The sequence below is a fragment of the Sylvia atricapilla genome, chromosome 5, assembly GCF_009819655.1.
Source record: "Sylvia atricapilla isolate bSylAtr1 chromosome 5, bSylAtr1.pri, whole genome shotgun sequence".
NCBI classification, from domain to species: Eukaryota; Metazoa; Chordata; class Aves; order Passeriformes; family Sylviidae; genus Sylvia; species Sylvia atricapilla.
The window spans coordinates 3,810,368-3,827,713 of NC_089144.1; the positions used below are offsets into that span (position 1 = coordinate 3,810,368).

General features: G+C 41.1%; 1 protein-coding gene across 1 annotated transcript in view; it reads left to right on the forward strand.

Annotated features, from left to right (window-relative positions):
- Positions 1–17,346, forward strand: part of LOC136361252 (plexin-B2-like) — a 171,039-nt gene that overhangs the window by 91,390 nt on the left and 62,303 nt on the right. Inside the window, 6 exon segments of the mRNA XM_066319029.1 lie at positions 3,114–4,224; positions 5,891–6,073; positions 7,259–7,381; positions 11,135–11,235; positions 14,812–14,938; positions 16,365–16,515. Of these exon segments, the coding sequence (XP_066175126.1) occupies positions 3,114–4,224; positions 5,891–6,073; positions 7,259–7,381; positions 11,135–11,235; positions 14,812–14,938; positions 16,365–16,515 (1,796 nt within the window).

Sequence of the window (17,346 nt, forward strand, 5' to 3'; positions counted from 1 at the left end):
ATTAAGCCACTGGAAATACATTCCCTGTGCAGAACCTCATGGATTCTGTGCTCCAGCCTTTGCTTCTTACACCTTTCCTCTTGCGTTTCTGCAACTTGTTCATTTAAAAAGGAAGTTTTCTCAGCAGGAGACTGCTTCTTGATGCATTCCCAGTGCATTTAATTCAGTGCAGCATCTGTGTTAATAGCAGCACTGTCATTCTCATCACACCAGCTGGTCAGAGAAGGATTCTTCCAGCTGCTTCTTCCCAATTAAGTTAAAATCAGGTGAAAGTGGCCTGTGGTTGTAGTTCATCTCATTTCATTCTATTTGCTTTTTTTAATTCTCTCAAGCCTGCTCTTTGACAAGTGAAGGAGAGTTTAATTCTGAATCTCTTCATAGTGTATTTAATTTTTGTTTACTATTTACTTTGGAGAGAGGATGGAAAGTGAAACTAGTAAGTACAGAGAATAATGAACTGTTACCTTGCAGAGAGATCGGAGCTACTCTGATGGAGGTTGGCATGAGACTGGAGTGGCAGGGAGTAAATAACAAAAAAAAAAAACAAAAAACAAACAAAGATAAGGCATTATTAATGGAGAGAGCATGTAGTTCTGAATAATTTAAGTCAAACATTTTATAAGTAAACAAGGCAGAAAATAGTAGGGAGGAAACATTGCCCATTTTCATACAGAGAATTAATTACTTCTCCAAGAGACTGTTTAGATGTGCAAAATGTACTTTTTCTTAAATTCTGGCTCTGGCATGGACCAGGAAGACTCTTGTTCTTCTGGGACAAAGGCAGGAGTATTGCAGATGCAGCCTTTGTGTCCTGGGTGCCACCAATGGACAGAATGGGGGTTTTCAATCCATTGAAATGCAGGAACATGGAGGTGAACTGAGTACAGAAATTAAGGTACAATGAAATATTTTCCATTCATTTAAGGCATATTTTGTAAGTAGAGCTATTTATGGGGTTTCTTTGACTGAGAGCAGAGATTGTAATAATCTAAAAATAATTACGTTGTGAGAAAAGCAGGAACAAATGAATCTCAATTCTGCATTTGATCCTTGTGCAATACCAGTAGATAAAACTGGTATGAAACAACAGTGCAGTAGTGTGTCAAGCTGGTTTTTTATTTGATTACAGATAACTGTAAGGGCTAATATTTGAAACTCGTTGACAAGCATTAGCATATCTCATTTAGCAATGGAGAAGTAATGTGGGATCAAAGCTGGAAAATTGAAGTCCTTAGGAGCGGTAAGAAAAGAATTCAGAAGAATTCAGAAGAATTCTGAGTTGTTGTAAAGAGATTCAACACCTCATCACATTGCAAAGCATGAACTGAAATCTATGTGTCTTGAAAAGAGGTTATAATTTTTGGCCTTTTCTTGGTCACTGTCGTAGGAACTCAATCTATCATTAGAAAGTTCAGCTTTTGCTGCTGCTGCTGTGCTCTCTTGTCTTTGGCATCATTTTATAGCTAGCTACTGAGTTTGGTACATGATAGGAACTTCAGCAAGACAAGATTGAAGTTAACTTTTATTTATACTGAGTTACATTTGGTAGGTTTCGGGGGATTTAGAAATTCAAGTCACTCTGATTTCAGGACAGTTGTTCTCACCATTGCACATGCATTTCCTCCATAGAGGAGCAAAACACACTCAGATACTGGATTGTCTTTACACTTTATCTTTACATATTGCTGGCAGGGCTGAGGTGGTTTGGGAGGCTCACAGATGGCTTATGCTTACAACAAAAGTCCTTCCTTCTCTGTTCAAACTTTTACATCCAGGTTGTTAACATTTAGTCTTAGTTATCCAGTATAAATGATGATTCAGCCATTCTCTTTCACATCCCACCAGAGTTTATTGCTCTTGCCAAAACAGAAGTAATAGGTGACAAAGGAGCATGGTTCCTTTATTGATATTTTTTTTAAGTTATGTTTTTTAAGTTTCTGGTTTGGGCATTTTATGCATTTTTCCTCCTCCTGTGAGACTGTTGCCTGTTAGATTGCTTTGTTAGATGTTTCTCTCGTCTTTTCTGTGTTTTAAATTGTTTCCTTTCTATTTAGACTCCAGATATTTTCAGATTTCACTTGAGATTCCCTGTAAATTTACAGGTTCTTTCCTCATCAGATTAAAGAATCCCATATCTGGCTTTGAAAATGAAAATATGATGGATTATATTTGATCTTCTTCCAAACAGTATTCATCTTTTCCCACTAACATCAGTGTGTCCAAGCATGCCACCTTTTGTTTTCTGCTATCAGAACTAAACACTTTGAGAACACATCAACAAAATATTCAGACCTTAGGAAGTCAGCTGGGACTTCTCATTTAACTCTTCAGATTAAAATTAGACCCCTGTTTACAAGTTTCAGAAGGACTTTCTCTAATTCCAAACAGCCAGGCGATCTGCCTGGGGACTAACAATTCTGAAAGGGATTAAAAAACAAAAGGTAACTGAATGATAATCACAAAAAAATTTTTACTGATGTTCTTAAGACAAATTTGAAAGTATATAAGTTGCAGTGCTCTAAGTGAATGGAAGTGTTGGACCTTAATGCATAGCAGCAATCAAAGGCTATGTTGGATATTAAGGGGTCTACCATCTTCTGGCTGCATCAGCAGCCAGATCCAGACTTGCTTGTACACAGTGGAATGTTTTTTTCCTTTCTGGGGAAAGCCCACAATAGCAAATGTTTCCAACACTTTTATGCAAATTTTCCCCCACCTCTTAAGGAGGAGCTACTCGAAACTGGGATTCTCCAGATTATTTTTAAAATTTCAGCAGTAAATAATTGCCATGGTATGATGGTGCCTGGACAAGCACTACCACATTTTGTCACTCCATGTCGTTTCAAATTGCCTGTTCTCATTGTGCTTTAGCTTATGATTAATTAGGTAATTGGTTATATGATCATCATTTAGACATATGACCTTGCTAAATCCTTCCCCAACAGATTAAATTGCTAGGCAATTAACAGGATTTGAGGCTTTCCATAATCTTCATGCTGTCTACACCTGCACAAGGATAAGTGTATTTAAGTCATGAAGAACTTCCACATTTCTCAGTTTTGCTTAAACTGTATTTTTCTGTATGATTCATGTTATTTTCTTTCCTTTTTCAGGTACTACATAGAAATGGCTTTATGGATCTGGACACTGACCATTTTGAGCTGTTTTTGCGTCACCTTATCCAGAAATGAGGAACTGAAATTTTTTCAGAGTGCGACAGAGCTCAACCATCTAACAGTGGACAATGACACTGGGATAATCTATTTGGGAGTGGTAAATGCGCTGTATCAGCTTACAGAAAACCTGGAAGTAATTAGATCTGTAGAAACAGGTCCAAGAAAGGACAACAAAAAATGCACACCTCCCATTGATGAAAATCAATGTAAAGAGGCAGTACTGACTGACAATTACAACAAATTACTGTTGCTGAACAAGGTGGATAACACAACTGTGGTGTGTGGAAGCCTTTTTAAGGGAATCTGTGCCATCAGAGATCTACAAAACATCAGTGATGAGAAGTATTACGTGGACAGTAGTGGGGAAAAGTCCTTTGTGGCAAGCAACGATGAGCACGTATCAACTGTGGGACTGATCACCTCCTTGAATAATGATCAAGTGCTGTTTGTTGGGAAAGGGAACGGACCAAATGACAATGGGATCATAATCAGCACTCGGCAGCTTTACGCCAGGGATGGGAAAGACATTTTTGAAATGTATACAGACTCAGCAGCTGTTAAGTCAGCTTATCACTCATCAAGCACACAACAGTTTGTGGCAGTTTTCGAGGACAAAAAATATGTTTATTTTATTTTTAATCAACAAGAGAAACAACCTGTCAACAACCGCACACTGATCGCACGTCTGTGCAAAGATGATGCCCATTATTACTCCTACTTTGAAATGGACTTGGGTTGCAAAGATGATGATGGTGCCTATGACCACTGTCATTCTGCCTATGTCACTACCCCTGGAAAAGAACTGTCTGAGAGCATGGCTCAGCAGGGACAACCTGCAGATACTCCTTCAGATGACAAAATTCTTCTTGCACTCTTCAGCAAAGTGAACAAAGATGACGGCTCACTAAAATCTGCAATGTGTGTGTTTTCCTTGAGGCAGATCAACGAAAAGATGGAAAAAAACCGGAATGATTGCTACACTAAAAAGAACACCAGCTCATTTTACAAACTTTTTTCAGCAGAAAACCCGTGTGCATTACATGGACTGGTAATATGATTAATATGAATATTATCATTGGAATCTGTGTTAAGAGTTTGTGGAAAATATACAACTATGTGCTTTAGAGTGGCTTTGAGCTAAACTATATTAAGATGACTGAAAACTCAATAGATGGATTCACTATAGAAATGGAATGTAGCTGGGGGGTGTTGTGGACCAGGTCAAGTAAGAAATAACAAAATTTTGAGTCTCTTAAAAAGGATTTGGTTTTTTCTCAAATATAAGTGTTGCTTTCCTAAATGCATTTCTTTTAACTATGGGAGTTACTGAGTCAAATCCAGGGATTTTTTTCCACCCATGATCAGCTTCCAGGTGATCACTGTAGACAATTGTAGTTTCAGTCAATGTATTTACAATGCTCTTAAAAGGTACTAAGGATCTTTTAGATGGTGTCTGTAATTCAACTTCTTTTCTCACTTGTATTTGTAAGAAAACTGAAATAGCCGGATTTTTTATATTCAGATGGTGTTCATATTTTGATGTGGCTCAAAATACTTGTATAGCACAATAGCCATCTTTTTATGACCTGTCATTACCTTGACTTTAAGGTTTTTGAAGGGTACTGTTATAACCATTCAGTTGTTGTTCTTCCGCTGTCCCTAAGAGGCAATTTTCAGCATCTCTGTTGGCTTTATGATTGTTTTGCCCACATCACTCTATCCCCAAGCCCCAGTCGTGCATGCCGCTCATTAATTACTGCAGCCAACCCTAAACTGGGTTGAGAAATTGAATCATCTTAAAAATTACTCAGCCAGCTTTTAGGAGGATGTCTTAATTTCCCAGCCCGAGCAAGGTACACCCTTGCATAAACAGCTGTTTGAGCACAACTTGAGAAATGGTGTGCTATAGTCCAGGGAGAGGAGTGAACAGCTGAAGAGATGGGGCATGGGAATACCTTTTTTTGGTATTGACCCATAATCCTTCATGTTGTGAGACTGAAGCAATCTCCCACACAGTAACACACTAGTGCTGATGAGTCAAAATTACACTTTTTGCCTCGAACCACCAGTGTTATTTGCTGCAGCTCCCTGCATATGGAGTGAGCATCAACACAGAAATCCTCAATGTGACAAGTGGTCATGGCTCCTGACAAAAAGGTGTGGAATTCAGATCCGAAAGATGGTTTTGTTACCAAATATAGCAGGAAAGGCAAGGTGTGAATGAACTTCCTTCTGCTAGCTCTTGCTGCAGCTCAGGATTAAAGTGCAGTGAAGAGGGAATGTGTTGAAGTTCATGAGACAGTTGCCAGGGAGTTGCTTTTCTATGGATTGCAGCAAAGTAGGAAACAAAACAGCAATTAAAAAAATCAGTCTTCAAGGCAAAGTTGGTCAAACCAGTCTCTGTGACGTGTTCATTTTAATTAAACCAACTGGTTAATTTTTAAACTGCTGCTATTATGAAACAGAAAAAAAAAATTCTCTCCCTGTGTCTCCTGGAAAGTGAAAGCATGGAAGCAGTTCTCAACTAGCAGGCTGCAGTCTGATTAGTGGCTGTTGGCTGGGGGCAAAAGCCCAGACAATCCATTTCTCTCTCTTCCTACTCTTCAGCGTCTGAGGGCTATTATATTGTCTAGTAATAGGGCTGCACTTCATTCTTAGCTAGGAATTACTGATCTGAATGTTTAACATCACTCTGTGTTGCTATTCCTTATTAGAATGCAAGCAAAAATTTCCCCTGTGGCTCGGAGCACTTGCCATACCTTTTGGGAAGCAGGAATGGTGTCGTGGAGAAGCCGGTGCTGCAGAAGGAAGGGATGAATCTCACGGCCGTCACCGTGGCGGTGGAGAACGGGCACACCGTGGCCTTCCTGGGAACATCAGATGGTAAAATCCTCAAGGTAAAAAAAAAAAAAAAGGCTGGAAGGTGTTTAAAAGGTTGTGACCTAAAAGTCAAACTGGGAATTATAAAATCTCATATTAGGAGTGAATTCTCTCGGAGCTTGATGTTTTTTCATCTCAAAGAAAAGAAGCATTATTTCAGAGGTACCTCGGCTATCTGATACACAGATTGAATTAGCATTGCCTGAATGACACTTTTCCCAAAGGATTACATACCTACTGAGAGCTTTATATAAACAGCCTTAGGTAGTCTAACAACAGCTTTTTGCCTTATCTCTATTCAAGCTCATAGTGGTTTGAGAGCAACTTTCCGTTTTGTAGTCATTCTGGTCATTCAGTGAGTAGAGGTGGCAATACAAAGCCCAGGCTGAAGCTCTGATAAATTCTGGTTGTGAGGTGCTCAAGGCTTGACCTGTTTGTGGTGTTAAAATATCAAGATTTGCAACACTGCTTGAAAGGAGAGTGATGGCCATATCCAACCTTAAACCTAGCACTGCCAAGTGCCACCAAACTGCGTGGTAATTCATGTGGACGTGGTGCCTAGAGACTTGATTTAGTGGTTATCATGGTGATGCTAGTTTAGTGGTTGGACACTGTGATCTTGGAGGTTCTTTCCAGCCTTAGTGATTCTATGAGTCTGTGCCCCTCAGTGACACATCTCTATGTCTTTTAAATATCTCCAGGGGTGGTGACTTAACCAGTTGCCTGTGCAGCCTGTTCCAATGCTCGACAAACCTTCCTGTGAAGAAATATTTTCCAATGTCTAATCTGAACCTCTCTTGCAAAAATTGAGGCCTTTTCCTCTCTCCCTCTTGCTTGACAATTGTGAGACGAGACCAGCCCCTGCCTCACTACAACCTCTTTTTTGGTAGCTGTAGAGACTACTAAGATCTACCCTAGACCTTTATTTCTCCAGATTGAACACCCTCAGCCTCTCCTCATCAGACATGTACTCCTGACCCTTCACCAGCTCCATTGCCCTTCTCTGAATACTCTCCAGCACCTCAATGTCTTTTTTGAAGATTCACCTTAGTCCTCCTTTTGTTCTTAATGTATTTTTAGAAACATTTCTACTGTCTTACAGCAGTAGCCAGATATAATGATATTTGTCATTCTGCTTATGTCACTACCCCTGTGAGGGGAAAGGCAACGTTAAACACCTTGTTTTTTCTTCCACAAAACAGGTGTTCCTGTCCTCCACTGCAACTGAGTACAGCTCTCTTACTATTGAACTAAACAAACCTGTAAAGAAGGACCTGGTGCTTGATCAAACCCAAGAAAATCTGTATGTGATGACCACAGACAAGGTAACGTGTCCTGCTGGCGTTAAGGACCCAGCCTTCTTTTACTCTCTGCAACCTAACCTTAGATTTATACATTCTTCAGTTGTTTCTGTAAATTTCCTTGTTTGGTGGGACTCCCCCTGTTCTGTGTGTATGAAAACCTTTCTCAAGTCTAAGCTGATGGAGTTGCTGTGACTTGGAGAACTGTAATATCCGCGATGCTTCGTGACTGGGAATGGGAAGTGAGTTCCCCTCTGGGGCTGTCAGACAGGGTCTGCGAGAGGGATGGAGATGTTTGGCACCAGCAGGCCTCAGGCTCAGGCAGCCCTAGTGCTCAGTGTGGGATGTGTGGGCTACCAGTGGGTGCTGTAGCTGCCATCAAATGCTTTCAAGGGCACTTCAGGACTCGGGATGCTGGTGGCTGATGTGCTCACACTAACACGTCTGTAAAGCCAGCAGGAGTTTTGGTGTGTCTTAGTGTCAAAAACTAAGAAGCAATGGAGAGAATTATACATTTGAGAAGCAATTGCACTCAGGCTTCTGCTAGAACTGAGTAGAGTAGGAAAAGTCCAGTTTCACTAGGAAAGGCATGGGCAATCTCTCCTAGGCCCCTTCTTTTTGCTGTAAGGTGAATACACAGTGGGAATCTGTAAAAAAAAAGGAGGAAAAAAGCAAGTAGGAGATGAGAGGGATGCCAGATTTCTCCTCCACCCCCAGGAGTAACCCTCTTGTGACATTTTTCTTTGTGGAGGCTGGAGCTGCCAGCCACAAACACTTTGTTCAGCAGCTCTCCAGGACAAGGTGGGTGACAGGCTGTGACCATCTGCAGCCCTGTCAGTGACATGGAATGCAACATGAGAAATGCTCCACACTACTAACACAGGGAGAATGAGGGGGCTGTGAAAGGAGAGTATTTGGGAAGACAGTGCAAGAAGAATGTTTTCTGACTGTTTTATAAAAGGATTAATATAAATTCCTGCTGCAGGAATGTTATAGCCTAGCTGGAGGTTTTTAGTCTAGCAACAACATTGGAAAAAATTCAGAAAAACAACTGATAAAGCATTTCATAATAGGACAGTGTGAGACAGAGGTTACTTTTTTTTTTTCTTTTCTTTTCTTTTTTTTTTTTTTTTTTTTTTTTTTTTTTTTTTTTTTTTTGAGCGGTTGATAATTCTCATTTGGCTTCTGTTCAGATTTGGAACACAACTCCAAGCTTCAACATTGTCCACAAAACTCTGGGTGGCCTGGCCCCCCATTTGACAAGTTGGCACATTATGTAAAAGCCCTGAGGTCTGCAGCAGGCTACTGTGGGTACTGCTGAGCAGGGTAAAGGAGAGCAGCTGAGCAATGTAAGGGATAGCAGCTTTCTGCTAACAGTCAGCTTGAATTGGTAGAATTTAGAAAGAGAGCAGACAACTTTTTTTGAAGACAAAACCTGCCAAAAAAAAAAAAAAATCATTCAATCACTACAAAACATTTAAATTTAGAATGCGGCAAATTTCTGCGGAAGAAAGGATTTTACTTAAATCTTTTCCAAGCTGCTCTCGTAGACATACTCTGAATAATGTGAATAATAGTTTTCTTTTACAAAACCTGTTTAGCTTAAATATGAATAGCTAAAGTTGGGAGCTCTGTAATGGCATTGCATTACTGTCATCTCCAGGAGTTAATTACAGTGAGCAGTCCCACCCACTTTTAGAAGCAGATAGACAGGAGGAGAATGGAAGCCTTTAGAGCGGGGAGAAACAAAGTGACATAAGCGAGGAGGGAAGAATAATGATGAAATGTACTTCTGGGTTCGGCATGGCTGTGGAGTGTGGGAACAGAGATATCAGAACCCTGATTTGTGAGGTTTAATGGTTAAAGGTAAACAATAAAGGACAACTGGCTGCACTGACAGGCACACACGCTGTTGAGCAATCTGGCAGATGCAGACTGCCCCAGCATTTAGAAATTAATTGCTTGGGCCCTGTGAGCACTTGAGCAAAGTGGAAGTGGTGATGTGGTAGATGTTAGCTTCTTCAAAAAGAGATCAGATCAAAAAAAAACACAGGGAAAAACAACACAGAGCTTCAGATCCACAGTCAGAATCAAGCTCTTCCTTCCTGTTTCACCTTTCAAACCCCTCTTTTCTCCCAGCTTCTGCTGTGGTGCCAAAAGCAGTGGAGGCTTTTGAGCAAACACTTTCAGCAGTCAGTCCCCTCTGCTCCTCAGTCTTGAACACAGAGCAGGAGAAACCCCTTGCACCTTCTTGTGGGACATGGAAAGGAGCTGAGCACCTCTGTGCTGCTTAATCCCAGATTCCTTAAGGTACTTAATGTACTTGGAGGAAAGTAGAAGTCTCTGGCAGTCACTTATCATGATCGAGCTTATTTGCTTGTTTTAGTTTTGAACACTTTTTGATTTAGAGTGCCAACTCAAAAAGCTCTAAAATTAATTTATTTGCATTTTGAAATTGGCTGTTAAAAGATCTGGGTTTTTTGGGGTTTGGTTTTGGTTTGGAAGATTTTTTGGTCATTAAGGTCATACAAAACTTGGAGATGGTGATTTCTAGGGCTTGTTCATGCCTGCCAGAATAATGAAACAAGTATTTTGTCACTAAAAAAAAAAAAATATCATTCACTGGATATTAAATTACTTATGGGCACTAGTTAGTGAAAGAGTGCCAGTAAAGCAGCTCCAGTTAGCTAAAAAGAAGCTGAAAAGGTAAACTCCTGTATTAATAAATGCAAGAAAATTGCCCAATATTGACATTTTCCTTAACTGAGTCATTTTTTTTAACTCTCCAAATATGAAGAAAAGGCCAAACTCAGACTGTCAAAGTAACTTCATAATTGCCAGTGAGACAAGACTGGCATTACATTAAAATGAGACTGTAAGAAAGCCTAACCTCAGAGTTTCAGTTTCTACACTTTTTGTGCTCTTTAAAAGTAAAATGTAGTCATAACTGGAAGATGTATGTCCTGCTTTCCTCTTGCATCATCGCTGCAGCACAGCTAAAAGGAATGGCTCTTCTTTCTGTGGGCCAAAGAAAATGTTGTTTATTCTCTGCACCAAAGGAAATCAAAACCAGAAGCTGTATATTAACTGGGGGAACGAGACATGAGAACTGATGATGTTCTTTTTCCTGCTGCTTCCTGTCATAATTATTTCCATTTTATTTAGGGAGTGTATTCCATGGTGGAAGGTAGTGCATTGAGAAGAGCAGTAACCCAAAGCACCTTGGCTCTCTCACACTTGCAGACTTTGTGAAATGCCTTCTGCCTGGAAGTGCATTTCCAAACAATTTCACCTCCATGGTAGTGATAGGGAGGGGAGAATATTCTGTTTAAAAAATTATCTAGCCACTATTAAGTTAGCCTTTTGAAAGTGTCCACCCTGCAGTTGCTGTTTCTTGAATTCAGAGCATCACTGATCCAGTTTCTATCCTGAGGTGCAGATTCCCACAAGTAATATAACTGCAAGAACTGAAAAGCTCAATTTTTGCAAGGCTTGGTCGTAATTCTTGATTATAACAATGTCCTACATTACTCTGAAGACAGGTTAGAGAATATTAGAGTGGGGGAAAAAAGCAGAAAAAAAGCGTGTGAATTTAGACTTTGTTAAGGCAGAAAAGAACAGACTGGTTTTATATGCATTTTGCTAAAATCAAGCTGAGCTCTGAGTATAATAACACAACTGCCGTAGGCAATGACACTTCCCAGCTAAACCCACCAATGTTTCCATCTCCTCATCCTGTCTTCAGTTGTTATGTTTGCCTTGTATTTGTTTTTCCAGGTGTACCGGTTACCTGTGCAGGACTGCCACAAGTACTCGGACTGCGAGAAGTGCGCGCAGGCGAGGGACCCCTACTGCGGCTGGTGTGTCAGGGAGGGCAGGTGAGTGCTGTGTCAGGGAGGGCAGGTGAGTGCTGCCAGCCCTGGGACTGCTCAGGGTCTGCTGTGTGCTCAGGATAACTGCTTGGCATGGTGATCCCACCTCCTTGGATTAATGTCCTGGGTTAGGTCAAGACCCCTCCTGTGGCTGGTGTGTCAGGGAGGGCAGATGAGTGTTCCCTGCAGGCAGAGGGACTGCTCAGGGTCTGCTGTGTGCTCGGGGTGACTGCTTGGCATGGTGATCCCACCTCCTTGGATTAATGTCCTGGGTTAGGTCAAGACCCGTACTGCGGCTGGTGTGTCAGGGAGGGCAGGTGAGTGCTCCCTGCAGGCAGAGGGACTGCTCAGGGTCTGCTGTGTGCTCGGGGTGACTGCTTGGCATGGTGATCCCACCTCCTTGGATTAATGTCCTGGGTTAAGTCAAGACCCGTACTGCGGCTGGTGTGTCAGGGAGGGCAGGTGAGAGCTGCCAGCCCTGGGACTGCTCAGGGTCTGCTGTGTGCTCGGGGTGACTGCTTGGCATGGTGATCCCACCTCCTTGGATTAATGTCCTGGGTTAGCTTAAATTTGGGAGGAAACCTCTGAGTGGCGTTCCTCTGCGGAGCAAACCCAAACAGCCTCACCCCCAGCAGGTCCTGGGGAAAAAATAAAAAATTCCTCAGAGAAAAGTGGAAAAAACTATTTATTTAACAAATGTAGCGGAGTTTCTAAGAGATGAAGGACGTGATTTGTATTTGGAGTGAGGTGTGAGCAATTCCAGACTGGGCCCTTTGGCCTGTGGGACCTGTGGGCCTTTGTGGCGCAGTGGAAATTCAGGTTGTGGCACAGCAAAAATTCACTTCTCTTTCTTAAGGTATTTCGGGTACTAATGGGTGTTCACATGTCGATGTATGGTGCTAATACAGTAGCCACCTTAAGGCAGCAAATGTGTACATTCTTTGTGTGCCTTGTAATGTCAATAAAGTTGTAAGGGGATAAATATGGACGCACAAACAATAGACCTCAATACGACATTTATCACTGCATCAGTGTGGACATGTCCGACCTCTCAAAGGGACCCTAACTTTAAACAAACAAAATGCCCACGGGCATGAGGGATGGGAAAATTAAACAACAAAACCTCTCTCTGCTCTGAAGAGGGATGGCAAACTGAGGAGGTTCTCTCCAGAAGTTAGTTTCAGTCTTTCTGGTGCTGGAAGATGCCGAGGTCCAGGCCCTGGATGGGACACAGATGCCGGATCCCAGAGACTTCTCTGAGTTTTCAGTCCAGAGCAGACTTAAACAGTCCCAAGAAAAAGGGAGAAAAACAGTCCAGGAAGCTTCTTTGCCTCAGCTAGCTAAACTAACTAAAAAGAAAAAAAAAAAACCTCTCTGAAGTATCCGACAAACACACCGTCCCTAGGAAGGAAGAAAGGAATGTAGAGGAGTGAACACTTTTCAAAAACAAACTGAGTGTGTCTTCTTCACCCTCAGAACACTCCTAAAGGTACAGAACACAACCTACAGCACACACAGAACAGACAATTGGGGATACAGAGGCATCAGAGTCACCCCAGGACAACTCAGCCTCATGCTCCCAACAGGAGTTTAATTTTATCGATAATCGATATCGACATTCTGCGCCCGCAAAAAAAAAGTCCCCGTTGAGTTCTTCAGGTTTGATTAGTTTGGGAAAATATATACTCTTCTGCTGGTACTGAGAGTAATTATACATCTTCTAACTGAGTGTTTTATCGCTCTTTTGACTGTACAGTCGCATGTTCTCCCAGAAAATAAAAAAAAAATACTCCCTATTTTCAAATTCAGAAACTATGGCGTATATTTTAAGTGCATCAGGAAAGTGTAAAAAAGAACATAAGAGAAAAAACTCTTCCGTGTCTAAAATAGAGTGTATAGCTCAAATGCTGGTTTTACAGAAACATCATCTATCAAGACATGTAGCTACAGGGAACCCTCACCTACCTGTAGGAGAGCAGAAAGTGGTATTTTGCTGACTATCTGCAGAGGTTCACCGAATGAATATTCAAGCCCATGTAAACTAGGACAGCGCTGAAGAACCCTGGAATGTCTCTTCTTTACACTCTGCATTGATTGGAGTGCCGAGAGGGAAGAGCAGTCCTGCAGTTAGTTCTCTTTTTGACTGCTAAATTAATTAACCCCTTGGCATGAGTGGCTGGGAATTCGTGATTCTAACTTCTTGCCGTTGGAACAAAGGGGCTGTTTAATTATAATATGCAGATGAATTTCAGGCTTCTCGTTTCCTGCCTGAAAATGTGAACTATTGCATGAGGTTACCTATCAGCCTGATGCAGCATAATATGGAGCACTGCAGAGAAACTTCCGTGGTGTGTGCAGGTTTATGTAATATACTGTAACTGGGGTTTCAGCTGCTGTGGATGAAACCTGAGAATTTGGAATGTAACCTCAAACTCCTCCTGGGCCGCCGGAGTTGAAGCCTTTGGCATATATCATGAAAAAGGCAATTTTCCTTAGATTTCCCTTCAGGTTTCTGATATGACCACTGACCTCAATATCTCAAAATATTAATGGTTTCTGAGAACAAGCAAACATGAATTTTCACATTTGTTGGTACTGATTTCCAGAGGGGAGGAAAAAACCTGCTTCGTTTCAGTTCTGTCTCATGATCACTCACAGCACTTTAGTAGTGTGTTTAGGGATATGTTATGTGAAATGTTGACTCTGTATGTAAATAATTTGTTTAAAGGAGGTTTGACAGAGCTGTGCAACAGCTGCCCTCTGTTAAAAGCCCCTGATGAGTTAATAGTCAACTTTCTGCTGCAGCAGACAGACATCCTACAGCATTTCCCCTTAAACTTTACACAGAATGGAAAGAATTCACATGAGACTGTCCCCACCTCAACAAGTTTTTGTAGCCACGTGCAGCTTCTGTCCTCCTGTTCTTAGCTGGGAAAATCTTCCAGTGTTTTTGGTGAGGCTGCACAACTGCTCTTGTCTTCCCATAATTGTAACCCTGCCTTGGCAGGGAGAGGTCTTAAATAGTGGCAGGAATTAATGAAAACATTCCCTGCAAATTAACATTTCTAGTGCTGGGGTTACCCAGGATTCTCCACAAGCTTGTGTGCCCCCAGTAATACTTCTCTGTTGTATCTGGCTCTCCTGAGGGTTGTGTCTTGTCAGTGGCAGCAAATAGGTGTCTGCCCTTTGACCTGCAGAAAAAGAACCAATTTGTGCCCTCTTATTCAGGATGTTGTTATATATTGCTATGAAGATTATCAGCTTGATTTCAGATGGCTCCACTGCCCCATGGTTCCTGTGCTGTGACTGCCTCTTGTATGGATTTGGGTTGTCTAATTCAAGGCGCTGTCCAAAATAGTACAGACAATTGCTTTCGACGTGTCAAACCATCAGTTGTAATTACACCACTTATTCTGTTAAAAATTCTCTAATAGAAACCTTACTAGTCAATATTAAAGCAAATTTGTAGTCATCTTTTGTTGTAATTTCAGACTCTAATCATGAAATTGCTGCATAGTTCAGAGAAAGCAGAGTCCAGCTATAACAGTGCTTTGAGTTTTGTTCTTTTTTTTTTGTTTTCAGGTGCACCAAGAAGGCTGACTGTGGAACAGCTGATAAGGAGAACCACTGGTTGTGGAGTCCAAGTGGCACATGTGTGACTATCATCAGTGCAGACCCTCTAAACATGAGTCGCAGAGCTCCTGCTAAGGTAGAACAGGAAAATGCTTTTGCACATTGATGTGGCTACCAGAAAGATGAATATCTGCATTTCTGTATGCACAGTGGAGACCAGGAGTAGGAGACTGTTTTGCTATTTCAGTAATTTCTCACAGTGCTCTTTCTTGCCTGCTGTTCTTTCAGGCTGAGTTCATGTTTTTGACCTCTGTTAAACCAAAGTGATGCACTAGTATGGATGATAAAGCACTTACATTTACCTGAATGTTATGAAAGGGTTGCACAGTGTTGTGTAGCCCATAAAAAGTAATTGGTAGGGGAGATTTCATGCTGCCCTTTCAACTTAGTTGAGCGTGAACTTAAGTAAGCAGTGAAGCCACGAGCTGTTGCTGTAAAATCAGCAGTGGATTTGCCTACACAGTCTGTCTGGGTACATGGAGAAGGCAAATTCAGCATGGAAAATGACTCTGTGGCAACAAAACTGAGTTTGTGGAGTGTGATCAGGGTGTCATAGCTTGCTCCAATTCCAAATGCAGCACACTAGTGCAGACTAAGTGCTTACCAGGGGTGGTCAGCAAGTAAAATCAATAAAATGGCTTTTAATTCCTCTTAATCAGAAATAAAGAAACCTTCTTTCAAGTCACTTCAGTTTCATTTCTAAATGATGTAAACATTGTGTTAAGGCCATTTCTCTGTTGAATAAAAATATTAGTCGAGTATAACTAGTTTCAGTAAGAAAGGGATAATTGCCTTTTCTACCAGCAATACAAAATGGAAAAAGTTATACTGTATAATTAACCCACTTGAAACATTAAGTCAAGAACAGCATCCCAAATTTCAGCTGAATTGTTTTCTCTGTCCTTGTTAAGTTTTCCCATCTTATTTTGCTTTTAGTTTCTCAGGTGCTTGCTTTCTCTGAGGAAGCTAAGATCTCACCACCACTCAGAAATCCTTTTTCAGTATTGGATTTTTTGCATATGCACAGAGCCTTGAGGAAGCCACTTTTCTGTTCATCTCTTTCAAACTCCACCATTTCCTATCCAGCTCTGTTTTCATTATTCTCTAAAAACACCTATGATTAATGTAATATTAATTAATTTTGTCAGGTTTTAAGTGTTAAGCACTCTGTTTGCTCTTGCTAAATTGGATGCTGAGGACAAGAATAAAAGGTTTTGGGTGTGTCTGTACAGACAATTTTGTTCTGATCTAATGCATTGACAGCACAAGAGATTTTTGTATCAGTCTAATTCAATAAAGACCCAGCCTGGAAAAATTGGTAGAGGTTTAAGGAGAAATGATTACCAGATGGGAAGAAGTAAAAATTGAAAAAGAGAACCATGTGAACCATGTTCTGTGATGCTAGCTAAAATATCCACCTTTGAAACTGAAATTTTCCAAGTCTTACTGGGTCTTAGCTCATTTCTTCCAAATATTTGACCCTTTTAAATTTTTGTTTCCAGGTGGAACTGACTGTGAGTCCGCTGCCAACTTTGACTGAGAGTGACAAGGTTTGCTGTACCTTTGGTGAAACAGTGCATTCTGCTCAGCTGAAAGAAGGGGTTATTATCTGTGATCCCCCTGATATAATTCCTCCAACACCAAAACATCAAGGTAAAGAACTATTGCTACCCTACATGGATAGTAAGAGAAAACAACAAAGACTGCTGTTCCTAATCTTATGCTCTTATATGAGGTGCCTACAATATGGGATTTTTTCCCTCTTCCAGTCCTTTTCCCCAAACAGTCTGTTGCTGAACTGTCAGTTTGCTCAAACCTTTTCTGTTGATATATTTATGAGCTGCAGCATCCCTAGTGTTCCTGCTGGGAACCTGAGGCAGTAGCTTGGTAGAGACATAGACATGGACTCAGAGAGGTGCTGTTCTGTGCCCCAAACAAACCAAACCCTGTTACTCTAACCTAAGCCTAAGCACTATGACTTGTGGGGACAGAAGAGGTTTATACCTGCTTCAGCTATGATGCAATTCGTGTCTGACTTCTTAGTTTTGCTCTGTACAGTACTACAGTGGCTTTTTTTCTGGTTCCTGTTACAAGGCTGTCCTTTCTAGCATCCAGGCTTCTGCTTCTTCTGTGTGTGTGCTCCAACTTCTGCAGCAGTAAGCCTGATGGAAAAATACTTCACAGGATAATTAAAGACTGCATCATTGTTCTGAACCACTGATTATAGGCCTAAGGTCTGTTGCCAGCCATAATTCTGTGCAATTTCCTAGACAGTGCTTTGTTCATGTTTTAATTCATACATCTTGATGCATAAACACATGGAATGAAACTCATTACACGGCACTGTTTATTATGTATCAAGATTTAAAAATCTGAAGAGAAGTTACAAGCAAAAAAACATGTGCTCTTACAGCTTGCAGACATACCCCTGAGGATAAGTCTTTTATATGCATTATAACAGTCATGAACTGTCAAAGTGGTACT